This window comes from Cetorhinus maximus, unplaced genomic scaffold (genome assembly GCF_964194155.1).
Source record: "Cetorhinus maximus unplaced genomic scaffold, sCetMax3.hap1.1 HAP1_SCAFFOLD_1529, whole genome shotgun sequence".
NCBI classification, from domain to species: domain Eukaryota; kingdom Metazoa; phylum Chordata; class Chondrichthyes; order Lamniformes; family Cetorhinidae; genus Cetorhinus; species Cetorhinus maximus.
Genome location: NW_027597469.1, coordinates 33483 through 45519, shown reverse-complemented (window position 1 = coordinate 45519; position 12037 = coordinate 33483). Strand labels below are relative to the sequence as shown.

At 45.5% G+C, this 12037-nt stretch overlaps 1 protein-coding gene across 1 annotated transcript in view; it reads left to right on the top strand.

Annotated features, from left to right (window-relative positions):
* LOC144676342 (beta-galactosidase-like) overlaps positions 1–12037 on the top strand; it is a gene marked incomplete at its 3' end in the record, with an annotated part of 53604 nt that overhangs the window by 12785 nt on the left and 28782 nt on the right. Inside the window, exons 4-8 of the mRNA XM_078536787.1 lie at positions 1979–2073; positions 2212–2392; positions 4769–4827; positions 5144–5265; positions 5594–5634. Of these exons, the coding sequence (XP_078392913.1) occupies positions 1979–2073; positions 2212–2392; positions 4769–4827; positions 5144–5265; positions 5594–5634 (498 nt within the window). The remainder of the gene's footprint in view (positions 1–1978; positions 2074–2211; positions 2393–4768; positions 4828–5143; positions 5266–5593; positions 5635–12037) is intronic.

Below are 12037 nucleotides of genomic sequence, written 5' to 3'. Positions count from 1 at the left end.
GCTGCAATTTTCAAGCCCTGGCAATATTCTTATAAATCTCCTCTGCACTCTCTCCAGAGCAATTATGTCCTTCCTGTAATGTGGTGACCAGAACTGTGAACAAAATTCCAGCTGTGGCCTAACCAGCGTTTTATACAGTTCCTGCATTACATCCCTGCTTTTGTATTCAATTCCTCACCCAATGAAGGAAAGCATTCCATATGCTTTCTTTACCAACTTATCCACCTGTCCTGCCACCTTCAGGAACATGTGGACATGCACTCCAAGGTCTCTCATTTCCTCAATCCCCCTCAATATCATCCTGTTTATTGAGCTTTCCCTTGCTTTGTTTGCCCTCCCCAAATGCGTTACCTCACACTTTTCCAGATTGAATACCATTTGCCATTTCTCCGCCCACCCAACCAAACCATTGATATCATTCTGGAGTCGACAGTATCCTCTTCACTATCAACTACACGGCCAATTTTTGTGTCATCTGCAAATTTCCAAACTATTCCTCCTATATTTAAGTCTAAATCATTAATATATACAACAAACAGCAAGGGCCCCAACTCTGAGCCCTGAGGAACACCACTGGAAACCATTTTCTATTCGCAAAAACATCCATCAACCATTACCCTTTGTTTCCTGTCACTGAGCCAACTTTGGATCCAACCTGCCTCCTTCCCCTGTATCCCATGGGATCTCACTTTCCTGACCAGTCTGCTATGTGGGACCTTGTCAAATACATTACTAAAATCCATGTAGACAACATCCACTGCACTACCCTCATCAATCCTCCTTGTTAACCTTGTTAGCAAAATTAAATCCCAGGGGATTAAAGGGAGAGTAGCAGCTAAGGGACAGAAAACCGGGCATTGTGGTGAACATTGTGGGAGGGAAGGCTGTATTGTGATGTGCCCCAGAGGTCAGGATTCAGAGCACTGCTCTTTTTGAAATCCATACTGCTGACCTGGATTGGGCTGTACAGAATTTCATTTCAAAATTTACAGATGACACAAGACTGCAAAATGAGTACAATGAAGAGGATAGTAAGAAACTTAAGGAGCATATAGATAGTCTGGTGTGATGGGCAGACTCATGATAGACTGAAGTATGACACAGAGAAGTGCAAGTGAGACATTTTGGTAGGAAAAATGAGGAGAGGCAATATAAACTAAATGGAACAATTTTAAAGGGGGCGCAGGAACAGAGAGAGCTGGGGGTGAATGTACACAAATCATCGAAGGTGGCACCACGAGTTGAGAATCTGCTAATAAAGAATATGGGGTACATGGTTTTTACTAGTAGAGGAATAGATTACACAATGAGAGGAAGTTATACTTTAAGCTAGTTTATATTTATACTTTATAAATCACTGGTTAGACCCCAGCTGGAGGATTGTGTCCAATTCTGGGTCCCACACTTTAGGAAGGACGTCAAGGCCTTGGAGAGGGTGCGGAGGAGATTGACCAGGATGGGAGCAGGGATGAGGGACTTCAGTTAATGTGGAGAGACTGGAGAAGCTGGGATTGTTCTCCTTAGTTCAGAGAAGGTTAGGGGGAGATTTAATTGGGGATTTCAAAATCTTGAGGGGTTTAGATAGTGAATAAGGAGAAACTGTTTCCAGTGACAGGAGGGTCGGTAACCAGAGGGACACAGAGTGAAGAGAATCGGGAAAAGAACCAGAGGGAGAGGTGTGGAATATTTCAGTGAGTTGTTGTGATCTGGAAGGCGCTGCCTGAAAGGGCGGTGGAAGCAGATTCAATAAAAACTTTCAAAAGGGAATTGGATAAAGAGTTGAAGTGGAAACATTGACAGATCTGTGTGGAAAAGGCAGGGCAGTGGGACCAATTGGATAGCTCTTTTAAAGAGGTGACACAGGCACAACAGGCTGAATGGATTCTGCGTTTGTACCCAGGGGAAGGGCCCAGCATCAGAGGAGGATTGGTGAGTTCAGACTGGTGATACTGTGATGATAAATTCTCATTTCTCTCAGATTACCTAGCAGCAGTGGATAAATGGTTTGCAGTTCTGTTACCAAAGATGAAACCCTTAATGTACCAGAATGGAGGGCCCATCATCAGTTTCCAGGTGAGAGCAGTTTGCAGCCTCGCTCTTTCCATGACATGGCTACATGCTGCCAATCCCAACACCCGCCACACACAACCAGACCCTCCCTCTGCCTCTCTCATTCTAACTGACCCAGGGATGTCCTTGCTCCTTCTACAGGTGGAGAACGAGTATGGTAGTTATTTTACTTGTGATTATAACTATTTAAGACACCTGCGTGAGGTCATGCGTTCATTCCTGGGCGAGGATGTGTTGCTATTCACGACTGATGGGAACCGGGTGCAGGAGCTGAACTGTGGCACATTGCAGGGGATCTATGCAACCATTGACTTCGGCACCAGTAAGTTACAATCTTCCCCCATTTTCACTGGGCTACAGTCCCCCACACGCTGACTCTCACTGGGCTACAGTCCCCCACACGCTGACTCTCACTGGGGTACGGGTCCCACACACATTGACTCTCACTGGGGTACGGGTCCCCCACACGCTGACTCTCACTGGGCTACAGTCCCCCACACGCTGACTCTCACTGGGGTATGGGTCCCCCACACGCTGACTCTCACTGGGGTACGGGTCCCCCACACAGACTCTCACTGGGGTATGGGTCCCACACACACTGACTCTCACTGGGGTACGGGTCCCACACACACACTGACTCTCACTGGGGTACGGGTCCCACACACACTGACTCTCACTGGGGTACGGGTCCCACACACACTGACTCTCACTGGGGTACGGGTCCCACACACGCTGACTCTCACTGGGCTACGGGTCCCACACACGCTGACTCTCACTGGGCTACGGGTCCCACACACGCTGACTCTCACCGGGGTACGGGTCCCACACACGCTGACTCTCACTGGGCTACAGTCCCCTACACGCTGACTCTCACTGGGCTACGGGTCCCACACACACTGACTCTCACTGGGCTACGGGTCCCACACACACTGACTCTCACTGGGCTACGGGTCCCACACACACTGACTCTCACTGGGGTACGGGTCCCACACACACTGACTGTCACTGGGGTATGGGTCCCACACGCTGACTCTCACTGGGGTACAGGTCCCACACACATTGACTCTCACTGGGGTAGTGTTCCACACACACTGACTCTCACTGGGGTACAGTTCCACACACACAGACTCTTACTGGGATAAGGATCCCACACACGCTGACTCTCACTGGGGTACGGGTCCACACACATTGACTCTCACTGGGATACGGGTCCCACACACATTGACTCTCACTGGGATACGGGTCCCACACACACTGACTCTCACTGGGGTACAGTTCCACACACTGACTCTCACTGGGATACAGTTCCACACACACTGACTCTCACTGGGGTAGGGGTCCCACACACACTGACTCACTGGGGTAAGGGTCCCACACACGCTGACTCTCACTGGGCTACAGTCCCCCACACGCTGACTCTCACTGGGCTACGGGTCCCACACACATTGACTCTCACTGGGGTACGGGTCCCACACACGCTGACTCTCACTGGGGTACGGGTCCCACACACACTGACTCTCACTGGGGTATGGGTCCCACACGCTGACTCTCACTGGGGTACGGGTCCCACACACATTGACTCTCACTGGGGTACAGTTCCACACACACTGACTCTCACTGGGGTACAGTCCCACACATGCTGGTTCTCACTGGGGTATGGGTCCCACACACGCTGACTCTCACTGGGGTAAGGATGCCACACACGCTGACTCTCACTGGGGTACGGGTCCACACACATTGACTCTCACTGGGATACGGGTCCACACACACTGACTCTCACTGGGGTACAGTTCCACACACTGACTCTCACTGGGATACAGTTCCACACACACTGACTCTCACTGGGGTAGGGGTCCCACACACACTGACTCACTGGGGTAAGGGTCCCACACACACTGACTCTCATTGGGGTAAGGGTCCCACACACACTGACTCTCACTGGGGTAAGGGTCCCACACACACTGACTCTCACTGGGGTAAGGGTCCCACACACACTGACTCTCACTGGGGTAAGGGTCCCACACACACTGACTCTCACTGGGTTAAGGGTCCCACACACACTGACTCTCACTGGGGTAAGGGTCCCACACACACTGACTCTCACTGGGGTAAGGGTCCCACACACACTGACTCTCACTGGGGTAAGGGTCCCACACACACTGACTCTCACTGGGGTAAGGGTCCCACACACACTGACTCTCACTGGGGTACAGTCTAGTCTTGGAGATTTCAGAACTTCATGTTGATTAAGGGCACTTGGGTACGGAGCAAAGATGAGTAAATGGAGTTCAGGTACCGATCAGCCAAAATCTCACTTAATGGAGGAGCACATTCTAGGGGCCGAATGTCCTGCTCACTGACTGAGATCAGCAGGGCTGGAATTGCAACTTGAACAGGATATTCTGCCCATCCAGACCATGCTAGAGTCCTCACCCCAGGTGACCTGTTTATTCCATTAACTCCTCTCTAACCTATTCTTCAATGTGGCGAGGGTCTGTGATTCAGTCCCGAAATTGAGTCTAGATGTCCCAAAATCTCCAGTCCGACTGTATTCAAAAGAGTTCTCCTGCTCTCTCCTCAATCTCTTGCATTTATTCTTGTATCTTTGCCCCTTGGGGACTCCCCCACTGGGGGGTGGGCTGCTTGTTGCTGATCTTTGGGCTGCTTTGGTTAATCTCTGTGTTTGCTGATCCCACAGCTGATGATGTTAACTCCTCGTTTCGAATCCAAAGGCAGTTTGAACCGGAAGGTCCATTGGTGAGTGGGGTTGGGCTGTGGGTGGTGTGGGAGGACCCCAGGGGGCAGGGTGGAATGGGCCCTGGGGGGTCTGTAGAGGACCTGGGGGAGTGTGATGTGGTAGACCCAGGGGAGGTGGGGATTGCTATCCTGGTGGTGTGGGATGGATATGGTGGGTGGGGGATGGTGGAGGACCCTGAGGAGGAAGACGGAGGGTCCCAGGGTGTCAGGCTGAAAGGGTTTGATGTGAAGTGGGGCAAGTTGAGGTGACTTTTCTACTTCATTCCAGCTGCTGTTGTCTGTTGGTGACCTGTGCAGTTTAATTTTGGTTCTCTAGGTGAATTCGGAGTTCTATGTGGGATGGCTCGATTACTGGGGAGTGGAACACTCGGTCATTCCTTCCGAAAATGCCACCAAAATGTTGGAAGAGATGCTACAACTCGGAGCCAATGTGAATATGTAAATAAATCACCTTTAAATGCCCCCCCTGGGCAAATTTATTGCTCTGACCACTGCCCCTCTGAACTCCCCTCTCCTGTACCCCCGACTTGCTGGCTGCCCTAGTCCTGACCTGTCCCACGGTCCCACCATCAGCAGCAACATCACACCCCAACCCCTGCCCTTCCCCGCCCCCACACCCACCACTAGCCCCGCCCCTGCCACTAGCCCCGCCCCCACCACTTGCCCCTGCCCCTAACCCCGCCCCTGCCACTCTGTCTGGAGCTGGGGATTGGCTGACTCAGTCAGAGAACATTCCTGTTTAGTTTGCTGTCTGTTATTTTCCCAGGTACATGTTTGAAGGTGGGACTAATTTTGGATTCTGGAATGGTGAGTCTCCAATCATTTGTTCCATCCCTGGAAAGGGATTTGTGAAATTGGTTCTGAGGGGAATGGGAAGGGACTGACTGCTGTTCATTGGGTATAGTCCCTATTTAATGGGTGTGAGCGGGATCAACTCTGGGTTTTATTAAGAGGAGAGAAATGTTTCGAGTTATTATGGAAGGAAACCAGAAAATATTAAAATTAAAAATACTCAATTGGGGAAGAGCTAATTTCATTGATTTTAAAGAGATCAGCTAAATGTGGATTGGAAAAGGTGATTGTGGGGTAGAGCAGATTAATGGAAGGCATTTGGGGAAGGGATTGTTCAGCTAGAAACTCGGCCTATTCCTTCCAGGGAAAGGGTAAAGCATCCTAAGCTAATGTACCTGAGATGACAATGAAACAAAAATTAAAACAATAAAAGGAGGCTGGTTACAAATGTCAGGAGCATAGTTCAGGTAATCACCATGAAGAAGCTGCTAGGTAGAGGAGGGAACTGAAAAGTAAATACGAGAGGCAAAGAGAGATTGAGCCAAGATTAACAAGCAAGATTAAATTGAACCCTAAAACATTTTAGAACTATATAAAATGTAGCAGCTTGCTAGGGAAAAGGTTGTAGCTATTACAGACCCAAAAAGGAAGCCTTCATGTAGACTAATGGCCAAAGTATCAAATAAATACTTTGCATCTTTCTTCATAAAGGAAGCAGGTGATGACAAGGATGGACTGAAAGAGGGAAGGGAAGTTAAGGACAGGGTAGTCACAGAATCACAGAATTGTTACTGTGCAGAAGGAAGCCATTTGGCCCATTGTGTCTGTACCAGCTCTCCACATAAGCAATTCCCTTAGTGCCATTCTCTACCTCCCCTGAACATTCTTCCTTTTCAGATAACAATCAAATTCTCTCTTGAAAGCCTCAATTGAATCTGCCTCCACCACACACTCAGGCAGTGCATTCCAAAACCTGACCACTCGCTGTGTGAAAAAAATTCTCCTCATGTCTCCATTGCTTCTTTTGCTAACTACTTTAAATCTGTGCCCTCTCATTCTGAATTCTTCCACCAATGGGAATAGTTTCTCCTTATCTACTCTGTCTAGACCCCTCATGATTTTGAGCACCTCTATAACATCTCCTCCCAGCCTTCTCTTTTGCAAGGAGAACTGTCCCAACCTTTCCAATCTATCTTCATAACTGAAGTTCCTTATCCCTGGAACCATTCTCGTGAATCTTTTCTGCCCTCCCTCCAATGTCTTCACATCCTTCCTAAAGTGTGGCAGCCTGAACTGCACACACTACTCCATCTGAAGCCAAACTTGTACTTCATGTCCCTATTAATAAAGCCTAGGATACTGTACACATTATTAACTGTGCTCTCTACCTGTCCTGTCACCTTCAATGACTTTAGTGTTATAATAACAAGGGAAACTTGACCACGCTATCACAACGGTTTTGTAATTTGTTTTATTATGAGAAGATGTGTGCACTGAATTCAGAAGCAATGGGTCCACTAAGACTCCTAGAGATTTGAAAAAGTAAATTAAAATATTTATTAACAAAATAAAAGATCTCAAGCGCTACTACTTATACTTTACTACTATAACAAATCCTAAAATTCCTAATTAGCCCAACTCCCAGTTACATATTCACTTTAAGGCAACAGTCCAAAATAGATTTTCGATTTAAAAACCAGCAAGTTAACACACTACCCACTTGACAGTGGAATTCCAAATGGCTTCCCCCACCTTCAGTCACTTTACAAAGCCGACTTATACACAAAAGGCTGGAGGCTTCTTGAAGGCTTTTTCACATACTCCCTGTTAGATCTTACATTGCTCTCTCCTCACATAGCCTTTCATTCTCCTTTATATATGTTTCTCTCTCTTTTAATATGTAAATTCCATTGTTCCATGTGTCTTTGAAACTGTATCTTCCTCATAATCTAAAAGCTTTCATGTTGCCAATATCGTCTGTAACACCACAGTCTAGGTTATTAATGTATATCAGGAAAAGCAAGCGTCCCAACACTGGGAACCTCCACTACAAACCTTCCTCGAGTCTGGAAAAAAAATAGAGAAGATGTACTGGAAAGCTGGCTATTCTTAGAGTGGATAAGTCGCCTGGTCCAGATAGTTTGCATCCCAGGTTGCTGAAGGGAGTGAGGTAGAGATAGTGAAAGGACTTGCCAAAATCTTCTAGTCTTCACTAAGTATGGGGAAGGTGCCAGAGGATTGGAGCGTGGCAAATGTGACACCCTTATTCAAGAAAGGGTGTAAGGGCAGTCCGAGTAACTACAGAGTGGTCAGTTTAACATCAGTGGTGGGTAAGGTTTTAGAAACAATGAAGAGGTTAAAAATCAATAGAGAGGCTGAGGTTCTTGTTATTTAAGGACAGCAGCACAGATTTGTTAAAGAGAGATTGTGTTTGACTGATTTAATTGATTTTTTTGATTAAGTAACAGGGAAGGTTGATGAAGGGACTGTAGTGGATGTTGTCTATATGGATTTTAAGAAGGCTTTTGACAAAGTACCACATAAAAGGCTGGTTAATAAAACTGAGGCTCATGGAATAGGAGGGTCAGTGTCAACTTGGATAGAAAACTGGTTTAAGGACAGAAAACAGCGAGTGGTGGTAAATGGTTGTCTTTCAGACTGGAGGATGGTAGACAGTGGTGTTCCCCATCGGTCAGTGATAGGAGCGCTGCTTTTATTGATTTATAGAAATGACTTGGATATGGGAATACAGAGTAAAATTTCCAAATTTGCTGATGATCCCAAACTTGGAGGTGAGGCAAACAGTGAGGATGAGACCGATTGACTACAACAGGACATAGATAGGCGAGCAGAATGGGCAGACAAGTGGCAGGTGGAGTTAAATACAGGGAAGTGTGAGGTGATGCATTTTAGCAGAAGGGACAGGCAGAGGCAATATAGGCTGAATGACACAGTTCTAAAGAGTGTGCAGGGACAGAGGGACCTGGGGGTACATGTACATCGATCTTTGAAGGTGGCAGGAGATATTGAGAGAGTGTTTAGCAAAGGATATGGGATCTTGGGCTTAATAAATAGAGGGATTGAGAACAAAACAGGGAATTTATGCTGAACCTTTTTAAAACTCTGGTTCAGCCCACACTAGTGTATTGTGTCGCGTTCTGGTCACCACACTTTAGGAAGGATATGAGGGTCCTTGAGAGGGCGCAGAGGGGATTTACCAGAATGGTTCCAGGGATGATGGACTTTAGCTATAAGGTTCGATTAGAGAATCTGGGATTGTTCTCCTTGGAGTAAAGGAGATTGAGGGGAGATTTGATAGAAGGGACGAGATTAGGACAGGATTGGATAAGGTCGACAATGAAAAGCTGTTCCCATTGTTACGATCCCAGCTGATAATACTGGATAAGCCAAATTCCAGAGTGAAACCTGGCTTGATAGATCCTGACGTTATTTACAAACCCTGGAGGAAAGTTACTGAACAAATTCACAGGAGTTTGCTGATGATCTTTTAACACTAAGAATAAAACATTTATGATGACCATAAGATCATAAGTTTATTAAATAATAAAAATGAACTATATTACACCAGACAAAAAGGTTGGAAAGATATCAATACAAACACAAGAAAATGATTCACATATTCACTATTCCCTCACACCAGCTATCTCTCTACAAACACATACAGATTCAGAAAGATAAAACTATTTACCATATCTATCTTATACTCTAATATTAATGGTAAGTATGCAGTACATGTGAACCAACTGGTGAACTGTGGTCAGACACTTCACTATCCAAAATAAATGACAGATACGACCATAACAGATTCCGTGGATTTCTCAACAACCCACCCAGATGCTTGTTACACTGTGAGCCAACCGGTCTCGCTGAAACTCTGTTTCTCACAAGGGTTTCCGATCTTCACATTTGAAGAGCTCGCCTTGGAATTCTCTCCAAATGTTGCCCTTACTTGGATGGCTTCAACAAGGATCCACATTCAGAGTTTCCATCTCGCCTTCTGAAGTTCCTTTCCCCAGGATCTCCACATACACTCGAGCTTCACCCCCAAGCACAATTTCAGATCTTCAGCCGTGACAAGCAGAACACCACTGCTCCAAAAGGGTATCTTTGCCCTTACAGACCACAACACAGAGACATCAATCTTCAGCTACCCTCTCAGATCTTCAGGGCTTCTCAATCCCACTTTGCTTCAAGTCTGCTCCCGCGGTTCTTTCTTTAATTTAGAGCTTATTTTCCCTGCTCTTGCCATTTATCTTGACTCAATGGGAGCTACCTCTGATCCCTATCTTTGCCCCCACCTGGGATTTTTTTCTGGGGCGTCTTTCTGTTCCACTCCCTAGTTTGGGACCTTCTCCCTGTTCCCCTCCCCTTGTCCTATTCCCTGGGGCACCTTCTCTCGAATGGTGTTCCTGTTCATGTCACCTGGCCTACTTTTTGCGCTGTTTCACTTCTTTTCTGCACGTGTACGCAGGGCTGGTTCCCGGCCTAAAGAACGTTAAATCAAAGAACTGTGTACGTTCAATCCTTTCCCAGCTGGCACACGTGCAGACATCCCGAGGCCCACCGGGAACTGTTGTTCCCAAACTGCGACTTTGATTTAAACTTAAACTAAGTATAGGAGTTTGTTACACATCCCCTCAAAAGAAAGGCAGCTTCACTACAGTGAAGGTTCCTTCACAATGGCTTAACGTTTTTTTTACAAGAACTTAACATCATAAATTTCTAACAAAAAGCTTATTACATACTCTGCAAATAAGCTTTTCATTTTGTTTCACAATTACATGTATCTTGTTACAAACCTGTAATGGTTTAGCCAAAACAAAAGCCAATACATGTACCAACTAGGATTAGCAGGATTTAAACATCATAGAATTATCATAACTCAGAATCTGCCTTTTCTCCTACACTCTTTCTTTAAACTCTGAATAGAACAGCGACAATTACATGGTTTTTGGTTATGATCTTTTCATGGTCAACCAAAGGTAGTGAAGATACATTAAAGTTTTCTTTAGAAACATCTTGACCAGCTTGATTCTCTATTTTGTACTCGGGCTTCCAACCTTGTTGGTGTGACTACAAACCAACACTTTGGTGGTCTCTTCAAATATGGATGCATATTAGTCATGCTGTGTGATACAAACGACTTTTGCATAGGTTTCAAAACTTTAATACAAAAGAACATGAGGTTTTACTTACTCTTCTCCTTTGTTAATGGAAACATGCCTTCAGTGGGTCTTTTAAGTTTGCTTCAGAAACAGTGTATGTCTGATTGACAACCAGCTTCAAAATTATCTTCCTCAATCACTTCCTCCAATATAGTTTTTCTCTTTTCGTTGTTTTGATCAAAACCAGATGAATAAATTTGCACTGAGGGAATTTTCCTCTCTTTACTCAAGTTATTTTCTAGTTTATCCTCCAGGTCTCCCACAGTCTCCTGCACATGTTCGTGTTCCTCCTGCTGACTGTTCAAAAATTGAACTTTTATTTCCGTTTCTGTCACAATTTTACCCAAGTATTTGTTTACTCTCTCATTTTTCAATTCTTTCCCAAGCTTGTTAATCTTTTCATTTAGCTCAGTAACTCGTTAACTTGTTAATCTTTTCATTTAGCTCAGAAACTGCTCTGGTGAGTTCAGTTATCTTTGTTTCAGGGTCATTTGTGGAACCCTTAAACAAGATTACCAGCTTCGCATGGACATTAAGTTCATTTCAGAATCTTTCTTCCAAGGTTACTGACTGCTCTTTAGACTTCTTCAATTCACTCATTAGATCCTGCAATCTGGTTCTTAAAATTTTCCCTATCTGCTCTTCCATTCTGTACATCTCGTTTCTCTGGCTCTCCGAATTCTATCGGAGTTCAAGAAATTCATTACCCTTTTCATGACCAAGATTGAACAGTTTATCAATCTTGGTTTTTAATTCTGCTTTCATCCAACTATTCTGTTTCACCAGCAATTCCTTTTCCTGTTCAAGGTGTTTTTCAAGATACTTACTTCATTGAGATTTCTGCTGCTTGACATTCATCAAGTTTTAACTGAAGATCTATCTTTGTTGAATTTGATTCTGCAAGTTTATCAGAAGGCTCTGGACTCTCTGGAAACAGTATCTGAGCTCCTTCTGAAACATTGCCCAGCAATAGGTCAGCCCCTGCACTGATAAACTTGGAACAAGCTCAACTGACAAGACCTACTCTGCAGTTAGGAAACCAGAGTCCCTGAGGATGGTTATCTCTTTTCCTGGTGTCTGGGATATGAAAGGAGTCATTTCCCCTTTTGTGCAAAACTTTCTGGTAGGTAACCTGGTCTCTCCCCTGCTACATCTGAGTACAGGTTCACTTCCCCCATGGCTACAGACACTATTGTGACTGAAGCACCCCCTGTTGGCCTTTTGGCATGCCA